Genomic DNA, 23506 nt, shown 5'->3' on the forward strand with positions numbered 1-23506 from the left:
TTTGTTTTGACAGCTGAGTCAATTATGAATGTTTGGCTGAGTTTCAAAAGCTTTATAACCAATCATTTCAGCATGGGGCTTGTGTATACGGTTTGAATGATAGTATTAAGAGATTAAAGGATTATCCATCTTTGAGATGCGGTTAGTGAAATAGATGTTTCTTTGTTTTTACAGCTGAATGACAACTTGAGGGGATTAAGTTTTTTTTCATTGGATCTGGAGTTTTTTTTCAGTATGAATGTTTGTGCTTCAGAGCAACAGTTCTGTTAGATTGTTAGAAGTTCATTTTTTCATGTCCATTCAAAGACTTCCCATTGCTATTATGTGGATCCTGAGGACTGTACATAGTGGATACCGGGTGAATGTGTATTGAGGATACATGGGAGACATGGAGTGGACATGGAGGGTATAAGGAGAATATGGATATGAAGGGGCTTGGGGATATGCGGAGAATGGAGGAGGCATGGGGAATATGGGGGGGCATGAGGAATATGAGCGGGCTTGGGGGGGGTATGAATGATGTTGGTGGCGGAGGATAAGAACTATGTGGAGAGCTGAGCTGATGTCTTGGTGAACACTGGCAGGCCTTCTAACCAACCCAGCCTGGCACCTGCACTACTCCGACGCTGCTTCGCCAGTCAGGAAACCTGAACCCTGCCTGCCCAGGTCTCAGGAGACAAATGTTTGGCCAGTATAAATAGGTGATGGGTTCATGTTTCTGAAGGTGGGAAATGATCCGACTCATGTTTCCCGAGCCCAACACAGAAATCCAGCCCTTTATGTTCCAAAACAAGCTGTGCTAGGACAAGTAGAGACAGAATAAAATTCCCACTATTTTGTCTCAAAGACATGTTTTAACTCCAATCTTAGAATTGTCCCTTCCAGTCAACCAAGTTCAAATGAAATTTCCGACTCCCGCACTCAACTTTATGGCCTCTCTGTTAACTTAATATCAAATCTAGAGGTAGCAGAGAACTTTTAAGTGGATGAGCTACAGATTGATTTACTCAGATTAATTGATTCATGGAATGTCAAATATTCTGGCTGCGATTTTCCGTGTCCACTGGCATCGGGTATGTTCAGTGGCGTGAGCGGACAATATGGAGGAAGGCCAAAAATTGGTTTCACGACGTTATGAAACCAGTTTGTGATTGTCCGCTCTGCCCACCGATGGCTGGCCGTATTTCCCGCCATTGGACGTCTGGAATCTCATTGTAATACATCAGCATATCATTGTAAGGCCAGCCCGCCAGAACCGTCACCTGCCCCGCTGCTGGATCATCCACACACACGTTGGCATAACTGCACGCCAGCATGTTTCACAACAGCATATAAAAGGCATGCACTTGGTGGGCTGCACTTTGAGGGGACCTCGGAGGTGAGTGCACAGTAACGTTGTGCAGTGCTTGCAAGAGACACCTGTTGGACTTCAAGGTTGATGCGACTTAGTCGGGGTGCGGGCAGGGCAAGGGCTTCCCTGTGGTTCAGGCAACTGGAGCGGGGGAGCAAGGGCTGCCCAGTAGTTGAAGGGATTGAGGGGGGGGGTTGCTTGGAGGGAAGTGAAGTGGTCTCGTATTAGGGACACCTTGTATAAAGTGGCCATTCCTCTGCAGCTAAGACAGGTCCGGTGCAGCCACATTGATATGATTGGAGTTGAGTCTCTAGCTTATCTGCCCACTCAAACAACACAGAGGCATCAAAATGCTACCAAGTGCTCCAGAGCTTTTGACCCCATGGACACAGACTGCAAACTAATGAGCATTTTAGTGGACTGCAGAACAGTTGGGTGACTGGGCACGTTGTACAATCTCCTTGCTAAAGCTGGCCATGGAGCAGTCACTGGTAGAGGTGCTCATAGCCTCTTGCAATGTCATCTTCCTGGTTTGGACCGGTCTCCCCCATGGTACAAGCTAACAGTGCAGCCTTGCAATGCGGGTTAGGAGAATGCCTGCCCCTGAGCTGAGAGCACAGCATGCAGTCCAGTGGGCAAAGCTGCCACCAATTGGTCAGGTGGAGTGGGCCGGATGTGGGTGGGGTTTCAGGTGACCATGCAGTGCATTAAACTCTGGCCAACCAAGTGGTGGCCAGTACTCTCCGGGGTGCGTTAAGGGGCCTTCATACTTAACCAAGAGAGGTTCTTAGTACACATGTTAACCCATGTGTCTCTCTCTTTCATCCTGCAGGAGCAGTACATCAGGAGCATGGAGCCTGGTGACCTAGCCGTATGCCTCGTGGCTTACAGAGAGCGAAGACGAAGGAAAAGAGAACGACTAATGCTCCTGGATGTATAGAGAGAGGAGCAGCACCATCTGGGAGGAGGGGTGGCTGGGGCTCTCGTGCCTGCTGCTGAAGAGCCACAGTGAGCCATTGCTGGTTGGTGCCTGACTAGACCCAGGGTCTATAGATGCCGTCTTTCATTCCTGCAGATGACCGAGAACCAGGGTCGCCAAAGACTGCGCGTGTCCAGGGAAATGGTCGGTCACATCTGCCAGCTACTGCAGGATTTGGCGCCAGGGGACATGGAGGGCATCCACTGCCAGTGGCCATGATACTGATAGCGGCGCTCAATTTCTACGCCAGTGGCTCCTTTCAGGGCTCCACAGATGACCTCTGTGGAATATCACAAGCCTCCATCCACAAATGCATCCATGAGCACATGGATGACATCTTCACAAGGGCACACAACTTTGTGCATTTCACCCAGGACCAGGACAGCCAGGACGCCAGAGCGATTGGATTTTCCCAGATCTCGGGTTTCCAACAGGTGCAAGTGCCATTGACTGCACTCATATGGTGCTCAGATCTCCATCGCAACAAGGGGTGCACTATGTCAACCACAAGGGATTCCATTCACTGAATGTTCAGCTGGTGTGCGACCATCACAAATACATCCTATAGGTCTGCGCATGATTTCCAGGGAGTGTCCCGGCTCCTACATTCTCAGTCGGTCACAAATCCCTCAAGTCTTTCAGGGTCCACAGAGGTTTCAGGGATGATTCCTCGGGGACAAGGGCTACCCACAGAGGACGTGGCTGATGACACCTGTGCGGCGGCCTCAGACTTCAGCAGAGTGAAGGTATAACAAGGTTCATGATGCAACTCACACCTTGGTGGGGCAGACCATCCGAATGCTGAAAATGAGATTCCAGTGCCAGGACCGGTCTGGTGGAGCCCTGCAATATAGTCTACAAAGAGAGTCATACATTGTCATCGCCTGCTGCGCCCTTTACAACCTGTCGCTGTAATGGAGAGGGGAGCTGGCTGAGGAGGAGTTGGGGGAGCTGGAAGTCTCCTCTAATGAGGAACATGCTGACAGGGATGAGGGGAAGGAGGTTCTTGAAGGCAGCAATGATGGGATGAGGCCCTCACACTGGCCAGATGAGGCAGGCACGTTCGGGAAGCCCTCACAGCTGCTAGATTTGTGGAGGATGACGACGACATGCAGTGAGGAGACACCATAGATCCTCACATTGCATCTATGAACATTTGACTCCAGTCTGGCTTATAGCAGCGCACATACCCTCTGTGAGAATGCTCCTGTCAGTGGAGGCCCTAATAGTCTCTTGATTGGAGGAGGATGATGACGACATGGAGTGAGGACACTCCATTGATCTTCACATTGCCTCTGAGAACGTCTGATTCCTGTCTGGCCAAGGGCAGCTCACTTGCGCCTCTGTGATCAGGGTCATATCATAGAGACGCAGCCATGAAACTTTAAAAGCATCTGATCCTTTGTCTGCCTTCTGCACCTAATCCCTCCAGGAGCACAGCATCACATCACAGATGCTGAAGAGGCGGGGGCCAGACCCATCTTAAAGCTGCTGAGAGCACACAGAGAGAATGGTGGAACTCTGTGGTCCCTGCTCATGACATTCTGGCAGCAATGACCAGCACCATCGAAGTGCAGGCATCAGTAATGTGTCCAGTGAGTGTGAGGCTGGACCATCACTTTGGTCTGAAGGCTGCACAAAGCATAGGGAAGAGGCCCTGGACTGAGACACCTGCCTTCATCTTGTACAGAAAGGTTTCACATCTGAGTGACAAGAACACTGCTCATCAGAACAAGGAGCCATAGGCAAGGAGACATTCTTGGGAGTTCATTGACAATAGTGAGCGGTATGTACCAATGATTAACACTCATGCCTAGGCTGTGCAACTAATTCTTCTTAATCTTCCTAACCCTGCCTTGGTGCTCCCCAGCCATCTACAGCAGAGGTGGAGGCAGCCTGCTGACTGCTACGCCCTGTCTGTGATGACCTTGGCGGGTGTCCTCTGGAGGGCCAAGGCCTGGAGGGCCCCGGCCTGCTTTCAGGGTCCTGCTGGGTGGCAGTGGCACCCTCCTCGGCCTGTGGAGCTGGAGCTTTTGAGGTCACAGGGAGAGGGGATTGGGATGGACCAGACGCTCCCATAGTCACCTGGGTGGATGGCCCTGGGGTGTGCACCTACTGATTCTCCCCCCTATGGGTGTCCAAGGGCCCCAGACTGACTTCTTGAGGAGAAGGGGTAGCTGGAGTGAGATTGATCTGCACCGCACCTCTCTTGCGTACACGCTGTTAGAGGTTAACCATGGTGTCAGTGATGGAGTTCAGGATGCAGTGCAGCAGTGACGTCCTGAATCTAAGTCTCTATGGTGGCCGCCATCCTACCAGTATTGACATCAGTGCGTTGACATGCTGGCGCTATTGGCTCAGCCTGAAGGTAGACGGACTCCTCCATCATGCCTTGCAATCTGAGAAGTGCAGCGGACATCCCTTCCTGGTGTTCCCTAGCTTGCCTTTGCAGCTCCAGCAACTGTGATATGACCAAGTCCAGAGGCTCGTCATCTGACTTGGACTCAGCAAATTTCTGGCCTCCAGCAGTCTTCCAAGTGCAGGACAGTTGGGAAGTCCCTGCTGCCGCCTGCTGTGGATCAGAAAGTGCGATGTGCTCTCCATATTGTGGTCCCGAGGCTACTCTAAAGCCTGGTTCCACTAAGGTGTGTCTCTCTGCTCTGGTGGATGGTGTGGGTGAGCGCTGCAACGGGACTTCAAGGAGGGTGCCTCCAGATTCCTCTTCACAGGTTTCTTCGGGGCTTGACTGGAGGCCCTGGGTCAAGGGCTCTGTCGGCGGTTTCCTAGAGGTGCCTGCGGAAGTAAGGAGAGATAATTAGTGCATGTCCTGTGAAACAGGACACATCACTCATAGCAAGGCTGTCTGATGGATGTTGCAATGCTGGATCCACACTTGGTAGAGCATTGCCGATCCCACCATCAGCACAGGAATGGTCCAGATCCTCGCCAGCCAGCTGGATGGCTCTGTTTTCAAAGTCCTTGAGGACGTCAGGCATTTCTCCAGTCTGCGACCTCTCCCTCTTGTGTGCCAGCTTGTTCTGCATGAATAGGGAGGGTGTAAGCAGGATGCCTGCCAGGCCATATGATAAATATGCCTGGCCTGTGTGGGTGGTGAGTGGTCCCATGGACAGGATGAGGACAATGAAGGTGTGTGTGAGAGAATGAATGGTGATGTCCCTTGAACTGTCAGTGAGTGAGATCCCTGTGGATGTGTGATGAGTCTGTGAGTGTTTGAGTTGAGAGTGATTTGAAGACTGACTTACCCTGGCAGAACGGAGGAGATCGTTCATCCTCTTGTGTCACTGGGTGGCTGTCCTCTTCCGAAGAGCATTGGCACTGACCACCGCTGCCACCGCCTCCCAAGCCTGGTTGGTCATGCCGTTGCCCATCCTTCAGCCAGAGTTGGGGTGGAGGACATCGTGGCGGGCCCCCACGTGTCCAAAAGGTGTTCCAGTGACGCGTCAATAAACCTGGGGGCTGCAGTCTTTTTGCCTTTCGTGGACATCTTCCATGCAGCAGTCATGGGCATGAGATGTATGCGTGCAGCTGGACTTTAAATATGGTGCTTGGCGAAGTGATGGTATGGAGGGTGAATGAGAACCCTCCCGCCATGGAAATGGCGCGCTTCCTGGGAATGCATAAATAACGCAGCGGGTTTGGGACGAAATGGCGTGAAAAGCCACCATTGCGGCCGGCAGGTAAAACGCTGCCACACTTAGTGCAAATCTGGGACGATTCTGCCCTCTGGGTCCATGAACAGAAGGTGTCTCCACAGCAGAAACACAATAAAACTACAAAATAGATTTAAAAAGAATGTAATAACTTGCCTCACACAGAATAATTTTTGTCTGAAAACTATAAGGGAAGAACAGCAATGTGCATACTGCATGCATTACTTCAGAATAGAAGAAGCATGATAAATCCAGACTTAGGGATGAATTTTAACTCCCCAAAACATGTTGTCTGAGGTGGGGTGTGATGTTAATATTCAAAAAATCTCAAAATTGACCCCCAACCTTGGTCTAACAGAAGCAGGATAAGAATGGCAGCCAACCTGCCCTTCAAGGAGGCAGACAGTCTATTTAAAATATTTAATGAGTTTTGGATCCTTAGATTTAACCTTTTATCTCTGGCTAGCTGTGTTTCCCAGCCCTCAGAAAACCCAGCATTTGAAGGGAGTTGAGGACAGCTTTGGGGAGAAGGTAAATGTCTCTACAAGTGTTTGTGGGCCAGGAGGAGCACGAGTGCTTCCCCTGTCTTCCAAGCTTACCCACTTGCCTTGAATTCGACCCTTTGCCATACAAAGAACTCCTCCTCCCCACCAGATTGCGGATCAGACAGCCCCTTTGAGGTCTGGGATTGAAACCCATGGGAAGCCTCCCATACTCCCACTAACAGCTGCAGGCTTATTACTTAGGGCTGCAGCATGCTCTGGAGTGCTCCCCATATAACTCGAAGCCAGGTCTGTCAATCAGGCTGACTTTTGCGCTGGGCTCCTGCTGTAAAGATAATAAAGGCTGATAAGCTATCACCTCAGCCCACTCACCAAACCAGATTTGTTTCCTGATTCACAGACAACAAGTTGGATTCTAAGCAGAGAAAATGCACAGTGGTCCATACAGGAAGACAGTAAGTAGCATTGCTATTCTGTACTTGGCCTGGGAGTGCTCCAAACTGATACCATCTGACAAAAATCAAAATAGTGACCCATTCTCCAAAGTTCTTGAGCAAAAACATGCAAATGATAAAAAATAATCAGCAAAAATTGTCAAAAACATATCCTGTGCACATGCAGGCTTGCGTATTTAAAGGCTGGAACAGAGAAATCACATTTTGATGTACTTTCTGACTACAGAAGGAATAGAACATATTCTTACAATTTTTCCATCCATAAAAATAGAGGAAACATTTGTCCACAAGGATGCCAAAGGGATCCAAAAATAAAATGAACTGACCTTTTTGAAATTCTAATGATTAATCTAAACATTGGAGATCTGCGATCGTCAACAATATGTGTGCGTCTGAATTTGTAACACTAAGTCACTTTTCCTTAAGTTAATTAGTTACTGAAAGTCACAGTGTTAAATACATGATGCCGTGAGCTAGTCTTCATTAGGTTTTGGCATGACACATTGCTTATTTTATAATTCAAAATGTGAAACATTGCTCCTTTGTTAAACAGGTTTTTTTATTGTACTAGTGACATTAGTATAATGTATCTATATGCTCTGTGCTTGCATTATTTACAATGTATTAAATATTTAGGAAACAAATTGAACTACCACTGAACGGCAGGGAGGGGTGAGATGAATTAAAGCATGCAATCCTTGTACCCTGTGTGTTTAAAATTAACTCATAACAATGTGATTAATGTATTTCAATAGTACTTCCTGCCCCCACCCCGTGTTCTAAATACTAATATAGCCTTAGATAATTGTACTTATGATGATGCTACGCGTCACCCAATTTCATTCATGTAATTACTGTAAAGTTAAATATTTTCACATTGTAATCTTTCATGTAACAATTCTTTTCACTCTATTTGATAGGAAAGTCAACAATGTCTGGTAATAATGATCTACCATAAAAGCATATTTCAACAGTAAGTTATTCGATTACATTCACCAATTATTAAAAAAGCTCACATTTTTAATCATGGAAATGTCACATTTTATATCTATTGTCATCATAAAACTCAATTATACACACCAACAGACACCGAAAGGCTGGGGCATTGTAGTGGCAACTCCCCATGGGCTTTACTGAAATCCACTACTTGCAGATTTTAGGATGAAAACATTTAAATTGCTTTGAAAGGAAAGTCAAAACTCAGTTCAATTTTTCAGCAAATAAACTGTTCTAGTACTTTAAACTCTTACCTTGCGGGACAGGCCTGTACATTACAAGAGATCACTCCAGTGGCTGGTCGGCTCCTTGGATTGCAGAAAGAGAGGTTTACCTGTGCACGAAGATCACGGTAACAGGCTACTTTTGTTGCCATCCGACCTACAGTGACAAAAGCACATTTTCATACATTTCATCAATGCATTTAATGTGATTTTAAATTCCAACGTTTTTGAAAGCTGTTTTAACAATGTGCAATACATGCAGAGGATGATAAAATTGAAAACATCTCAATATAATCTAAATATTAAAAATGCCAGAGAGAGACTGCTTCCAATGTGCAGGAAGCTGGAAGAGCAAGTCCGGTGGAACGAGTTGCACCTCATCAGCATTCTCTTGGGGAGCTGCTTTTGCTTTTGGCGCTGCTTGCTGAGCAGACGGAATGTGAAAACTGGTGGTCCCATCATAAGGCTTATTCTGTCCAGGTAAATTGGAAGGGAGGGAAAGCAATCCTGGCTGAGGAGCACAGACGGTTGGGCATTAGGGGAATCAAACGTTAATATTCTTCCTGACTTCACAACAATCATTTAAACTCATTTTGGTAAACAATTTATATATATGATATACGATCCTGTTAGGTAAGAGGAAATCCAAACACTCAGTAGTTAACTGACCACATCACAAGATCTCACTTTTAACAAAAACAAACTTTATTACGTATCTATAAAGAGAAACTGAACAAAGTAAACACTATTAATTTAACATGTAGCTTATAAAGACTTATGCTGTAAACTCAGTTATACTTTTTATTTCCCTCCAACAATTCTCTTATTTTACAAAACCTTTAAGATTCATTTGCTTCTTCTCTAGGACCAAACCAAAAGTATATCACCGCTCTCCGGAATTTACTCTGATTTCTCTTTAGTGTTCCAGCTATTCTCCAAGGTACAAGATTTCATGGGTTCCTCCCATTAGCTTTTGGTTAAGTGACCTTCCAATTTCTTTTAAAACCTCACTACTCTGGATTCCACAGTTCAAGCAAGGGCCTCCCTGCGACTCCTGTGCAGTGGCTTAAAACATTAGAAAACATTCTTGGTTTCCAATAGCTTTCAAATCACGGCTGTGGTTTCAAACTTCAACCAAACTGATTACTTCCAGTACTCCAACTGCGACAAGGTTAACTGTCTTTTACTGAGGATTCCCGTAAGTTTCTTCTTTTAGCTTCCAGCTAAACAAATCTTCCAGTCATTTTTCACCCTTCCAACTTTGTCTGATACTGAATACAAGCTCTCACTCGCAGGCCATGTCATGGGGGATAGTTTTAGCACTTACTCAATTTCAGGTGTAGGTCTGGCTTTATCTCTTGACTTCCAAATGCTCCAAGTTACATCAGGTCCAAAGCTGACAGTCTCTTAGCTGCTTTTCCAAACATTAACCAGTCTTGCCTGCTGGCTATATCCTAACTGAATTCACAGAGATAATTCAAAACAAAAAAATCTCACTAAGCTCCACCTATCTCCATGGCAAATGTGACACACATAGCCTGTCCCCAGGTAGAAATGCAAATGAACTACCCTTTAATTCCAAGTTAATTCCTTAATTCTGGGAAAGGACATGAACAACATATCCTTTGCTGGGATAACTTCAAGCATCACGTCTTCAATTCTTTAGCTAAGTAAACCCACCTGCTGTTTTATGATTTTTACCAATCTAGCTGTTAATCTCTTAAATCAACATGGCCCCAACCTTTTAAGTGCAATAAACTCCAAGCTTGTTTAAATTGCATTTGCTTCAGCATTATTACCAGATTCACAATCAGAATGTTCCATTTATCTTACATTTAACATTTTAATCTCCAAGATAAAAAGTTATACTCTAAAATACATGAATTATGAACTAGATATTCACAACAGCCTGCAGTGGTCACAATCGTGTTTTTTTTAACGGAACAGTAGAAGCAAGAAGGTATCACAGGAATCAAATAACAAGAATCAGGCAGAGGGCAAAGCTAAAGAAAAATGTATATGTGCAAAAGACAGGCAGTAAGATTAAAACAAAGGTGGAGAGGACAAGTACCAGGACCAAGGCAATAAAGGAGAGAATAGACAATGGCCTATAACCTCTGCGCTCCCCAGTGTCGGGTTTGGCCAGGGGTGGGGTGGCGGGGGGGTACCGGGTACCCCAAAGACGTGCTGGAGAGTCCTCAGGCAAGTTCCCAGGTAAGAGTTTGCACTGCAATTGCATTGCCCAGAAGTGCTAGCTTCCTCTGGACAATTGCGCTGCGCTGGGAACCATCAGAAAATGCGATTTAAATCGCAAACTTCAGATGGTTCTGCTGGGGTTATATCAATAGTTACCCAGAAAAAGTTAGGAGAATTAAAAGCTCTTCTAACTTCTGGGTAACTACTACAAAAGTCCAGGCCGACCTCATGGGGCTCCACCACACCCCTGACCCCCTCCTCCATGGGAGTCCCCTCACTCCCTCCCCGACTCAGGAAATACCCCTGACCCTGGAACCGCACCCCCCCAACCTCGGACACCCACGACCTCGGACCCCTCCCGGACCTCGGACCATCCGACTTCCGACCCCCGCCCCAACCTTGGACCCCCGCCCCAACCTCGGATCCCCTGGCCTTGGACGCCCACCCCCAGCTTGGACACCCTGAAGACCTCGGACCCCCCCACCGATCTCGGACCACCCGCTGACCTTGAACCTCACCCCCCCCCGGATCTCGGACACCCGCCCCCCCACGACCTCGGACCCCTCTGACCTCAGATCCCCCCCCAACCCCAGCCCCCCACCCCGACCACCCGCTCCGACCTTGGACTCCCACCCGACCTCAGACCCTCCCTGATCTCAGACCACCCCCCCCAAACTTTCGACCCCCGGACCACCCCCATACACCCCCAACCCACAAATCTTATCCACTTACCTTAGACACTTACCTTTCCCCGGCCTGTCTATTTCCCTGGCCCTTTAAACTACCTGCTTGACAGTAGCAAATGCTGTAAAAAAGGGGGCATGGTCTCCTTGAATTCGCTGGATCTACACTTTGCTGGGGCCTGCAAGGAGCCTTTCACTGCAGGTCCCAAGCAGCTCCGGCGAACGGAAGTGGCCATGCAATTTCCAAGACCAGGTAAATGCGTATTTATTTATTCTAATTTCTATGGGCCAGCACTTTCTGACGCTGGTCGAAAGTTATGGCCCATTATCTGCAAGATAATGATGGGGGAGAAAAAACAGGCACCAGATGAAGACAATGGAAGACAGACATCATGAACAAAACAGTGCATACAGGGTAGGTGCCAAAAACTGCAGAGGGGACTATGTTAAAGCCATTATATACATACAAGCTGTTGTTGATATAAGCTTAAGGAAAGGTAATAGGCAGAGAATTAGGACTCCAGATTTTGGAGTTGCTGAAAGGAATGGTAGTTAAAAAAAGATAATGATTAAAAAATCTTTATTATTCAAAACAATTGAAATGTTCTCATGAAAAAGGTCTGATAAAACTTTAGGTTTCATTTTGCCATTTCCACGTACAATGCTGATATGCTAAGATAACAGGTCACTTTCTTTCTTTCCATACTTCCTTCACCAGAGAACACAAGTTAAAGCAGATTTCAGTCCATAGTTAACTTGAGGCATTCTTACCAAGAATCATACAAAACTGAATTGATAGAATGATATACCGTTATTTCAGACCTCTCTGAATACCTTAAATAAGGGAAAGAAAACCTTTTATATTCATATACTCTGCCTTTTTTAAACGCACAAATCATTACCTGTTCAAGTGTTTTATTTTCCATTCAGTTATTTTCAATGGAGTCTTTTTCCTTAGTGTTGCCACATCATTTCAGTATTCTTACTTTAAATAGCTTAATTAAATAAACCGCTCAATATCACATGGCAAGATTAAAAAAAAACTATTGGATATTAATTGAAAAAAAAGTGTACAAATAAATTAAATCTAATTTTACAAGAAAAAATAAATTCAGTCCTTGTTTAGGACTGTGTCTCAACGCATTCAAATCAGATTGGGTTATTCCAAACATTGATCAAACACAATTCTATCAGAACTATTTGCAAAGTTTGTTCTATAATCAGAAATTTAATCCATTGTAATCCTAAAAATATTCAGTTAATATTAAACTACATTCAACAGATGAACCCGCTAGTGAATTTTAGGGTGAGGACAAAACCTCAGCTGAGTGAACTCATGCCATCTTATGTGCCACCCTCAAATCATTATTCAGATTCCATTAAACCTGGAACTAGTCCTGATGCCTACCTCAATTGGGCAATCCTAACAGATATGACAAAACTCCTTACAAAAAGGTAGAAAGAAAAGGACAGTGAGATAGAGAAGAAAGGAAATTAGTAAACACATAGAGGTCAGTTCTGCTAATATTTCTATAAACATGCAATATTTCTCCATATAGTGATCTACAATGATGAACTGAGCCGAAAGAGAGCACCAAAATCTTGTATGCAAATAAAAGTATTACATTAATCAGGAAACCAGACACCATAGTATCCATTTAGTAATATGCTGTGCTCAGCATGCTAATTGGTGAAATTATGTTTGACATTTTCAGTGAATATATCCATTGTGATAGTAACATAGCTAGTGTGTTTGTTCGCTTCATAAAACATTCAAGATGAACTGGATTTTTTTAATATAAAGGGCATCATTCTCATGTAAAAGCACAAGGAAGAGTTATCTTGTGGCAAGGGAGAGAGGAAGGCCATGAATCATTCTCATCACATTATTGACGAATTGTGCAATGACATGCTTCAATGCAATTTATACCATTCCACCATTATGCAGAGAATAGAGCTTTTCCAAAATTTTTCATGAAGTTTGTTTCTGTTTAAAAGAGCAGACTGCAGTGAAAAATGAAAGGATCTAAACTCATTTCCTTTCCAATTTAAAATCAATAATGGTTCTACATGTTCTTTGTGCAGGGAACCAAGATCAGGCTCAGTTTCAGACAAAGGTGGTGGCAATAAGTGGGGCGGGTGGGGTGGGGTGGGGACGTTGGGGGGGGATAGAAATTTATAATGGAATAAAGTTGACAACACAAGTATGATAAAAAGAATAGGACACCACACATTAAGGTCTTGTACATAGGACAGGCTTACAGACGTATTGGCCAAGATTTTGCTGTAGCAGGGCATCTAACAACATCTGTCACTAGTTAAACTTGCCCTTGGGCATTTAGGCATTTAAATTTCTTGTGTGGCAAGTTGCCGAAAGCGCACACTAAAAACATCACAGTGAGGTAAACTGGGAACTTGGGAACTGAGTGAATAGGAGAAGGAACTGTATATCCCTTTAACCGATAAGATTGAAGGATTGTGAAAGAAACAGCACAAGGCTAGAGAAGGAGGCTGAATAATACTGGGTGAAGTCAATGTCAAATCAGGTACAGAAAGAAAACAGAGAGAGAAAAAGAAAAATGGGGTGACCTGATAAAGATCTTTGGGTGTGGAATTGACATCGGTAGCTTGCGGGAGCAGGCACTATTGAAGCTGGAGGCTCTCCAAGTGGCGCTCACTCCAGCTGCTTCCAGCACAGCCTGCCTGCCACTGATTTGATAGACAATCTACAAACGTGGGCCATGCAGATCCATTCAACGTTTGCTTGTCACTCACCAAAGCCATAGAAATTATGTACAGTTGCAAGAGGGATTTACCTAGGTTTTAGGTTTTACCTAAACAGTCAGCCACCCTACTTGCAGGTAAAGTGATTAACACTAACCTCTGCTATTGTTAAGTCCCTGGATGTAATGTGGAGTGTTTTCAGAGGCGTTGTGATGAATTGTTGGATTTGGCAGGGAGTGTTGCTTCATCCTCACAAGAAGGACAAAGAATTTGGTGACAAAAGTTTCAACAGCATGGGGGCTGCAGTTGCAATTCTGTTATGTTTGCAATACAACAGGGAGATAATGCGGAGGCTGAGTGAGGGGGAAGCTTTGCATGCTGCCCTCTGCCAAATTGGAGCCAGACACCTCCATCTTCCTCAACAGTGACAGGAGGTTGACTGGCAGGCCAGCAAATGCACCAAGCATCTTGGTGTCCATCCTCATCACTGCTTTCCTGTAAGTTGCCCCGTCAGAATCCTCCTCTGAATCCTTCATCTGTGACCTCAGCCCCTGAGGAGTGGGCACATAAATTATCCTTTCCCCCAGCCTGGCTACAGGCAACTTTTGTCCGGTGGCTCACCATGTGCAGATCTAAACTCTATTCTAGCTTCTAAGGTACATGCTGTGCCAGTATCTGAGCTGGCTGCGAGTGTCAGGCGAAATGATGGTACTTCTTTATCTGTGGGTGTGGGTGTTCCTCCCTCTATTCCTCCTGAGTGTGATATGGCTGGGTAGGTGGCAGTTCCTGGGTGTCTGAAAGAAGAAAATCAGGAGGAAGACTTGGGTGAGGAAAAGGTGTGACAACAAAAGGCCCATGATCACACCATCAGCAGTTTGCACATCCTGCCAGATAGCAGGATACGGGTAAGCTAGGAGTTGAGAATGGGCATAAGGCAGGAATACATTCAACCTCAATGTTCTCTGGCTGCCACAGGCTCTGTCACAGCTGGCTCATGATATAGAGCACCATCTCCTCTGTAAGTCTCAGAAGATGCAGGCATCCTTGCCACCCTATGATACTGTTCTGCTTCCTTCTGTTATAGGCAATTTTGTCCTACAAAAGAGAAGGAAGAATATCAGTGATTGGGTTACAATGTACTGGGTGATGTGCCTGCCATAGCTGACTAGCTGGAGCCAGGTGGAGGCAACAAGAGGTCATGTGGGACTGACATCATTGGAACGTGTGTGAAGGTGAGGTAGAGTATCTGGATGTGAGGTGTGAGTCCTGAGTGCTGGGGCTGCTAATGGGTGAGTGATGGGGGTTCAGTGCGCTGAGAAGTGTGAGAGGCTGCCAATGTGATGGGTCAGAGATATTATGTGCCGATGTATTCACTGACCGTGACCATTTGAGTGAGGACATTAAATTTCTTGTGACACTGCTGTCAATTCCTCAGGGCCAAACACAAACAGTTGACCTCTTTGACCATCTGCTCCTAAGCCCTCTGGAGGATGCTTCTTGAGGGCTTCTTGGCTTTCCCCTCCTTGTTGTAAAAACATGGCCTCTGTCCTGTCCAGCTCCACCATTAAGGCCTCCAAAGCTGCATTTGGTGCACCAATTGTGCAGTTCTTCAATGTAGCTAATGTCGGTACAGCAGTCAACAGCAGCTTGTTTCCTTGTTTAAAAGGGGCAGTCTGCCTTTAAGATGAGGAGGCTGGCTGCACCACGAGACCTGTTTGACCTCCTGCTGAGCAGTCAGGCAGCCAGCAGCGCTGGAGCTGCTCGGACTAACACTACAATCACTTAAATGAGGAGGCAGTACCAAGATGGTATGCTGCCTGCCTTAACAGCAATGTGCGTGGGTAGGTCAGGAACCATGACTCCCCACCCTATAAGTAGCCAGAGCCAATTTTTAGCCTTTTATAATTAAGAAATTGGTTGACGGTGCAGCAGTGAAGGAAATATTTTGACTTGTGGCAAATCCAAAGCTAGAGGTCATAAATCTAAGACAGTCACTAATAAATCCAGAAGGAAATTCAGAAGAAATTTCTTTACCCAATGAGTGGTTGGAATGTGGAATGTACCACCACAAAGATTAGTTGAGGTGAAATAGCATAGATGGGTTTAAAGGAAAACTATATTAACACTCGAGGGAGAAAGGAATAGAAGGATGTGCGAATATGGTTTAATGAAGAGAGTGAAAGGAGGTTCATTTAGAGCATAAATCTTGGCATAGACCAGTCAGGCCAAATGCCTTGTTTCTGTGCTGTAGACTCTATGGGCAGAATTTTCCCAAAATGAGACTAAGTGCGGTGGTGGGTGGTTTTGGCAGTGCCCAGCCCGCTGTCCGTAATGGCGGCAACTCACGCCCGATTCTGCGCTTGGAACTTCATTAATTATGCAGAGGAGCGTTTCGCTTTGAATCACCAGGTTGGGAGCTGATTTGTCCACCCCCCGTCAGCTGGTGGGTTTGAAGGTCAGGACACAATATTTAAACAGCAGTCCAACACACAATCTCAATCTCTTCAGCTCACCAAAGAGGTCTGCAACCCATAACAGGAAGGCTGAGAGCCTCAGGCCGAAGTCTGCACCCCGCATCACCCAAAAGGTCCTCCTTGGTCAGAGGGGTGCAGAAACAATGGTATATGCTCTACCAGGAAGCACAGCAGCCTCACCTCTTGGGCCTGGGACACTGTAGCGGAGCAGGTCAGCGTGGCTAGCAGCTGCACCCAAAATCACAGAATCACTCGGTGCAGAAGAGGCCCTTTGGCCTCTTCGAGTCTGCACCGACACGTGAGAAACACCTGACCTACCTACCTAATCCCATTTACCAGCATTTGGCCCATAGCCTTGAATGTTATGACTTGCCAAGTGCTCATTCTGGTACTTTTTAAAGGATGTGAGGCAACCTGCCTCCACGACCCTCCCAGGCAGCACATTCCAGACTGTCACCACCCTCTGGGTAAAAAAGTATTTCCTCACATCCCCCCTAAACCTCCTGCCCCTCACCTTGAACTTATGTCCCCTTGTGACTGACCCTTCAACTGAGGGGAACAGCTACTCCCTATCCACCCTGTCCATGCTCCTCATAATCTTGTACACCTTGATCAGGTCACCCCTCAGTCTTCTCTGCTCCAACAAAAACAACCTAAGTCTATCTAACCTCTCTTCATAACTTAAATGTTTCATTCCAGGCAACATCCTGGTGAATCTCCTCTGCACCTCCTCCAGTGCAATCACATCCTTCCTATAATGTGATGACCAGAACTACACACAGTACTCCAGCTGTGGCCTCACCAAGGTTCTATATAACTCCAACATGACCTCCCTACTTTTATAATCTATGCCTCGATTGATAAAGGCAAGTGTCCCATATGCCTTTTTCACCACCCCACTAACATGCCCCTCCACCTTCAGAGATCTATGGACACACACGCCAAGGTCCCTTTGTTCCTCAGAACTTCCTAGTGTCATGCCGTTCATTGAATACTTCCTTGTCAAATTACTCCTTCCAAAGTGTATCACCTCACACTTTTCAGAGTTAAAACCCATCTGCCACTTACCTGCCCAATTGACCATCCCGTCTATATCTTCCTATAGCCCAAGACAATAAACCTCACTGTTAACCACCCAGCCAACCTTTGTGTTATCCGCAAACTTACTAATCCTACACCCCACATAGTCATCTATGTCATTTGTATAAATGACAAATAATAGGGGAGCGAGCACAGATCCCTGTGGTACGCCACTGGGCATTGGCTTCCAGTCACTAAAGCATTCTTCTGTCATCACCCTCTGCCTCCTACCACTAAGCCAATTTTGAATCCACCTTATCAAATTACCCTGTATCCCATGTGCATTTGCCTTCTTTATAAGTCTCCCATGTGGGACCTTGTCAAAGGCTTTGCTGAAATCCATATAAACTAAATCATCTGCACTACCCTCATCTACACACCTGGTCACCTCCTCAAAAAATTCAATCAAATTTGTTAGGCATGACCTCTCTCTGACAAAGCCATGCTGACTATCCCTGATCAAGCCTTGCCTCTCCAAGTGGAGGTAGATTCTCTTCTTCAGAATTTTCTCCAATAGCTTCCCCAACACTGATGTGAGACTCACTGGCCTGTAGTTCCCTAGTTTATCTCTACAACCCTTCTTAAATAGCAGAACCACATTAGCTGTTCTCCAGTCTTTCGGCACCTCCCCCATGGCCAGAGAGGAATTAAAAATTTGGGTCAGAGCCCCTGCAATCTCCTCCCTTGTCTCCCTCAGCAGTCTGGGACACAAATCATCCGGACCTGGAGATTTGTCCACTTTTAAGCCTGCCGACACCTCCAATACCTTGTCACTCCCTATATTAATTTGCTTAAGAACCTCACAGTCCCTCTCCCCAAGTTCGATAGTTTCATCCTCATTCTCTTGGGTGAAGATGGATGTGAAGTATTCGTTCAACACCCCAGCGATGTCCTCTGGCTCCACCCATAGATTGCCCCCTTGGTCCCTTATGGGCCCTACTCTTTCACCACCCAGTGCAGGAAGAGGATGAATGATCTCATCTGCTCCACCAAGCTAAGTCATCCTTCAATATCAAACTCTCATCATGGCATCATGCACTCAAAGGGCTACTCTCTTCAGGGGTTTCACACAACCATTAGTGGGGAAACACATATCAATAGTCATTCTCGCACTGAGAATTTCATATTACCACTCCTATCTATCATGTGCTCACACCCCATCCTCTGGCCCTTCTGGGGAGGGCTCACCACACACAGGGGACATGCATCTCACCCAATCCCCTGCTCCATCCCTTCTCATCACATGTCTTTCTCCTTCATACAGACCAAGCTGGCGCACAATAGGCATGAGAGAGCGCAGACTGGGGAGGGACGTCTGACATCCTCGCCCTCAGTGAGTTTGAGGAAGCTGAGGCCAAGCTGGCTGGGGAGGACAGGAATTGCTCCTGTGGGGAAGGGGAGATCAGCCTCCAACCAACCTAGTCCAGATCACAGCTCCATCACCTCATCAAATCCTGACATTCACAGTGAGTCACGTGCAATCTTATCTAACTCTTTCTCATTAACTGAAACTCTCTTTTCTACTTTCTGGGCACCAGCACATTGAGGCCCTCAAGCCAGTCCAGCATCACTGGTGCGAGACCTTGGACCTCATCTGAGGACAAAGCTCCACAAGGACCTTCACGGCACTCACACTACCCTCCACCAGCTCAGAGACGCACACGTTGGTGGGGTACAGCTGTTGATTAGGCTCGGGCTCACTTTCTGGAGAATACCTCACTAACACGTCCCCGCAGCAGTTGGAGGCAGAGACAGCCCAGGTCTCCAGCACTGGGGGGGCTGCTGCAGTCCAGCCACCCACTCAGTCCAAGGCAGATGATAAGCCTCTGGAAGTGGCTGCCAAATCTATGCTGGAGGTACAATGGCAGGCAGTGGAACATCAGGCAGAGATTCAGCAGTCACTCCGCAGACGAGAGTGGAGAAGTCTGTCCACGTTCTGTCTGATGTCGTGGCTCTGACATGCGAGCACCTCGAGGTCACCATGGAAAGGCGGGCGACCACAACGGAGACCCTGGTCCAGCAGGTTTTGCCAGGTTTGCACTCGGCCCTGCACTCCATGGTCACACACCCTGGTGGGCACCATCAGGATGTAGGCAACATGGGGATGAGGCACCTGGACTTCCCTCCAGTTGCATCATCCCCAGCAGGAGTCAGGGCGGGGCCCTCAGACACACACAGGGTAGCTTGGGGGCCTCCTCTCAGGACACTCCAAGGGTGTGCAGCTACTCACAACCCCCTCTGCCTGTGACCTCATCCACTCCAGCTACTCAGGCCGCTCAGAGTGCTTCTACCCCTGAGCAGGTGACCCTTATCAGGCTTGAGCCCTCCAGGTCACAGGTCACCAGAGGACATCTGCCAAGGTCATCAAAGACATCAGGACATAGTAGTCAGCAGGTGCTGCATATGTCGGGGCTGCACTCAGCCTTAGTGCTGTAGTTAGGAAAGTTAAGGAAAACTGGTGTCACTTTTGGGTCACGGGTGTGCTATACATGTAAAGAATATGCACTTTGGTCAATACATTTGATGGTTATGTAAATGCTCCTCTCAACTAAAGGCGTTGTGATTTTGTACTTTGGAGTTCTCTTATTTTGAGGTTTAACCTTTCTCCCACTCAGTGATAGTGTCCTACTGTGAGATTCACATTCCTGTGATGTCAACCTCAGTTTAACTAGTCTCTGCACCCTTGTGTGATGTCAGGGGGATGTTGTTAAATCTTTATTTGAAATGTGTGATGTAAGTGTTTCTAACCCTTCTTCCTCAAGGAACACCATTGAGTGAGGGCAGCTCATCAGCATTGATATTCTAAAGGCATTTGTATCTCCTCAGTGGTAGTGGCAGAAGACAAAACAAGCACAGGAGGAGGAGATCCCAAGGTATGTCCACATCTCAGCCGAAGCAGTGTTTACATCATTAGATGGCGGCGAAGGCTTCAAGTCTTCTCTCACATCGATCTTGTTCCTAAGTGGACTCTCAGTTCCCAGAGTGAGCTCACTCACAGGGCCCCACGGACCAAAGCAAAGATCATGGCCTGGTGATTCATGAGGCCAGAATGCGCAAGTGTGAATGGGGGACTAATTCTCGCTGCAAGTGGGTGGACATCCCCTGAGTTGAAAGAAAATGGCATTGCGGTCTAGGAGAGATGTGGCCATATTCCCTCACTTGACTTTACTTTCCTGAAACCTGACAGCAATTAGCGTATCACAGGCACGTCTCCCTTCCTCCATGGCGTGATCACGCTCACACTGACCCTCCTGAGGTTCCTGAGCCTCCAGATCGTCGTCATCTGATGAGCTCTCATCCTCTTCCAGGTAATCCTCTGGCAGGGGTCACCTATTAGCATAGCTAGATTGTGAAGGGCGCAACACACTACGATGATGTGGGAAACCCTGTCAGAAGTGTATTGGAGTGAGCCACCTGAAGCACATCTTCAGAAGCCCTATGGTCTGCTCTATAAGGAATCGTGTAGACCTGTGAGCAGCGTTGTACCTCTCCTCAGATGGACTCTGAGGGCACGTTTTTCAGTGTTTCAGTGGGTACCCCTTATCCCCAAGCAGCCAGCCCTGCAGACGTAATGGCCCCTTGAAAATCTCAGGCACCTGGGAGTGACTCAGGGTGTAGGAGTCATGGCAACTCCCAGGGTACCGTGCACAAACGTGCAGACTGTGCTTCCAGTGATCACACATCAGTTGCATGTTGATCGAACGATAGCCCTTGCAGTTTATAAACATTAGGAGCTGCTGCCACGGAGCCCGTATAGCCACAGTTTATCGCATCCTGCACTCTTGTGGAGCCTGAGATGGCGGTGAAGCCGGTGAATCTCGCAGCCTGGCTATCTTCATCCGGAGCAAACCTGACATAATGATGGGCCTTTCTATAAAGGGCATCCATGGCCTCCTTTATGCATCAATGTTTTGCGGACTGAGAGATGCCACACAGGTCACCTGCTGATCCTTGGAACGAACCAGAGGCCAACAAATTGAGCGCTGCAGTCACCTTCAAAGCCACTGGCAGGGGGTACCCTCCAACTCCATGTGGCATCAGGTCTTCACAAAGAATATGGCATATGTGATGTACCTGAGCTCGGGACAAGCGCAGACATGCATGGCATTGCCTCTCACTCATTGGTAAATAGGAGACTCCTAGATGATAAACCCTAGGTCTGGCGATTCACCCCCGTTGTCTGGTCTCTCCTCTTGACCCTCCTGTTCATGCTCTGGCTCCGCTTGACCATGACCCTCCTGCTGGAGCTGTGCGTGGAGTCACCTCTCCCTCCTTCGCTTCCTCCATTGCGTTAGGACCTTGACAAAGGCAACATTGAGCCCTGGATCTATATCTGCTTTTGCCTTCTCTCTGAAAGGAAACATTGAAGGCATTAATGATTCAAGGGGCAAGAAAGCGAGGCTCAGAAGATGACGTGTTTGGAGACCAAGGGTCCTTACCTGGCCTGACCTGCATGTGACTCCAGATCCACAACAATGTGGTTGACTCTTAAATGCCCCCTGAAATGGCCCAGCATACCACTCAGTTGTCTCAAACTGCGACAAAGTCAGAAAAGAATGAAATTGTATGGACCACCGGGAGTTGACCCAAGCATCAGAAACGACAATGGCACATCTAGCCTTTTCAACCCTGCAAGGACCGCTCAGCTCCTGACCTCATTATAGCCTTAGTCCAAACATGGACTAAGCTCAAGAGAAAAGGTGAGAGTGACTGCTCTTGACATCAAGGCAGCATTTGACTGAGTGTGGCATCAAGGAGCCTGGCAAGATTGAAATTAATGGAAAACAGAGGGGAAAGTTTCCACTGGTTGAAGTCATGCCTAGGGCAAAGCAAGATGGTTGTGCTTGTTGGGGGCCAATTATCTCAGCGCCAGGACATCACTGCAAAAGTTCTTCAGTGTAGTGTTCTAGACCCAACCATCTTCAGCTACTTTATCAATGACTTCCCCATCATCATCAGGTCAGAAGTGGGCAACTTCACTGATAACTACACAATGTTCAGTACTATTTGTGACTCCTCAGATACTGAAGCAGTCCATGTCCAAATGCAGCAAGGCCTGGATGACATTCAGTCTTAGTATGATAAGTGGCAAGTAACACTTGCGCCACACAAGTGCCAGGCAATGACCACTGCCCACAAGAGAGAATCTAACCATTGCCCCTTGACATTCAATGGCATTACTATTGCTGAATCCTTCACTATGACCATCCTGGGGATTACCATTGACCAGAAACTGAACTGGACTAGCCTTATAAATACTGTGGCTACAAGAGCAGGTCAGAGGCTGGGAATTCGGTGGTAACACCTCCTGATTCATCAAAGCTTGTCTACCAGCTACATGGCACAAGGCAGGAATGTGATGGAATACTTTCCACTCGCCTGAAAGAGTGTAGCTCCAACAACACTCAAGAAGCTCAACACCACCCACGACAAAACAGCCCACTTGATTAGCACCTTGTCCACCACCTTAAACATTCACTCGCTCCACCAGTGATGCACAGTGGTAGCAGTGTGTACCATCTACAAGATGCACTGCAGAAACGCACCAAGGCTCCTTTGCCAGCACCTTCCAAACAAGGCAGCAGATGCATAGGAACACAACCACTGTAAGTTCCCCTCCAAACCACACACCATCCTGACTTGGAACTATATTGCCATTTCTTCATTGTCACTATGACAAAATCCTTGAACAGAACTGTGGGTGCACTTATACCACATGGAGTGCAGTGGTTCAAGAAGGCAGCTCAACACCACCTTCCCAACGGCAATTAGGGTTGGGGAATAAATGCTGGACCAGCCAGTGAAGCCCACATCCTGTGAAAGAATTTTTTAAAAAGTCAATGGGCAGCTCCAGCCCTAGCGAGTGGTGAGCAGCATTCATTCTCCACTGACCACAAAATCCATGCCTTTAATTTTAAGAATCTAAGAAAAAGACCTTATGGCCCTTCGAGCCTTCTCCACCATTCAACTTTACTTTCCCAACAGCTCCCCTGAGAGACTAAAAACCTGTCTAAATCTGCCTTAAATATATGCAACAAAGGTGTATCCACAAACTCTGGGGTAGAGAATTCCAAAGATTCACAACCCTCTGAGTGAAGAAATGTCTCCTCATCTCAGGACTAAATGATCAGCCCCTTATCATGAAATTGTGATCCCTTGTTTTCGATTCC

General features: G+C 46.8%; 1 protein-coding gene across 1 annotated transcript in view; it reads right to left on the bottom strand.

Annotated features, from left to right (window-relative positions):
* The window catches only part of adamts16 (ADAM metallopeptidase with thrombospondin type 1 motif, 16), a 335654-nt gene that overhangs the window by 66436 nt on the left and 245712 nt on the right, over nt 1–23506 (bottom strand). The window contains exon 18 of the mRNA XM_078535725.1: nt 8210–8336. Coding sequence (XP_078391851.1) covers nt 8210–8336 — 127 coding nt within the window. The remainder of the gene's footprint in view (nt 1–8209; nt 8337–23506) is intronic.

The sequence above is a fragment of the Cetorhinus maximus genome, chromosome 3 (assembly GCF_964194155.1).
Source record: "Cetorhinus maximus chromosome 3, sCetMax3.hap1.1, whole genome shotgun sequence".
NCBI lineage: Eukaryota > Metazoa > Chordata > Chondrichthyes > Lamniformes > Cetorhinidae > Cetorhinus > Cetorhinus maximus.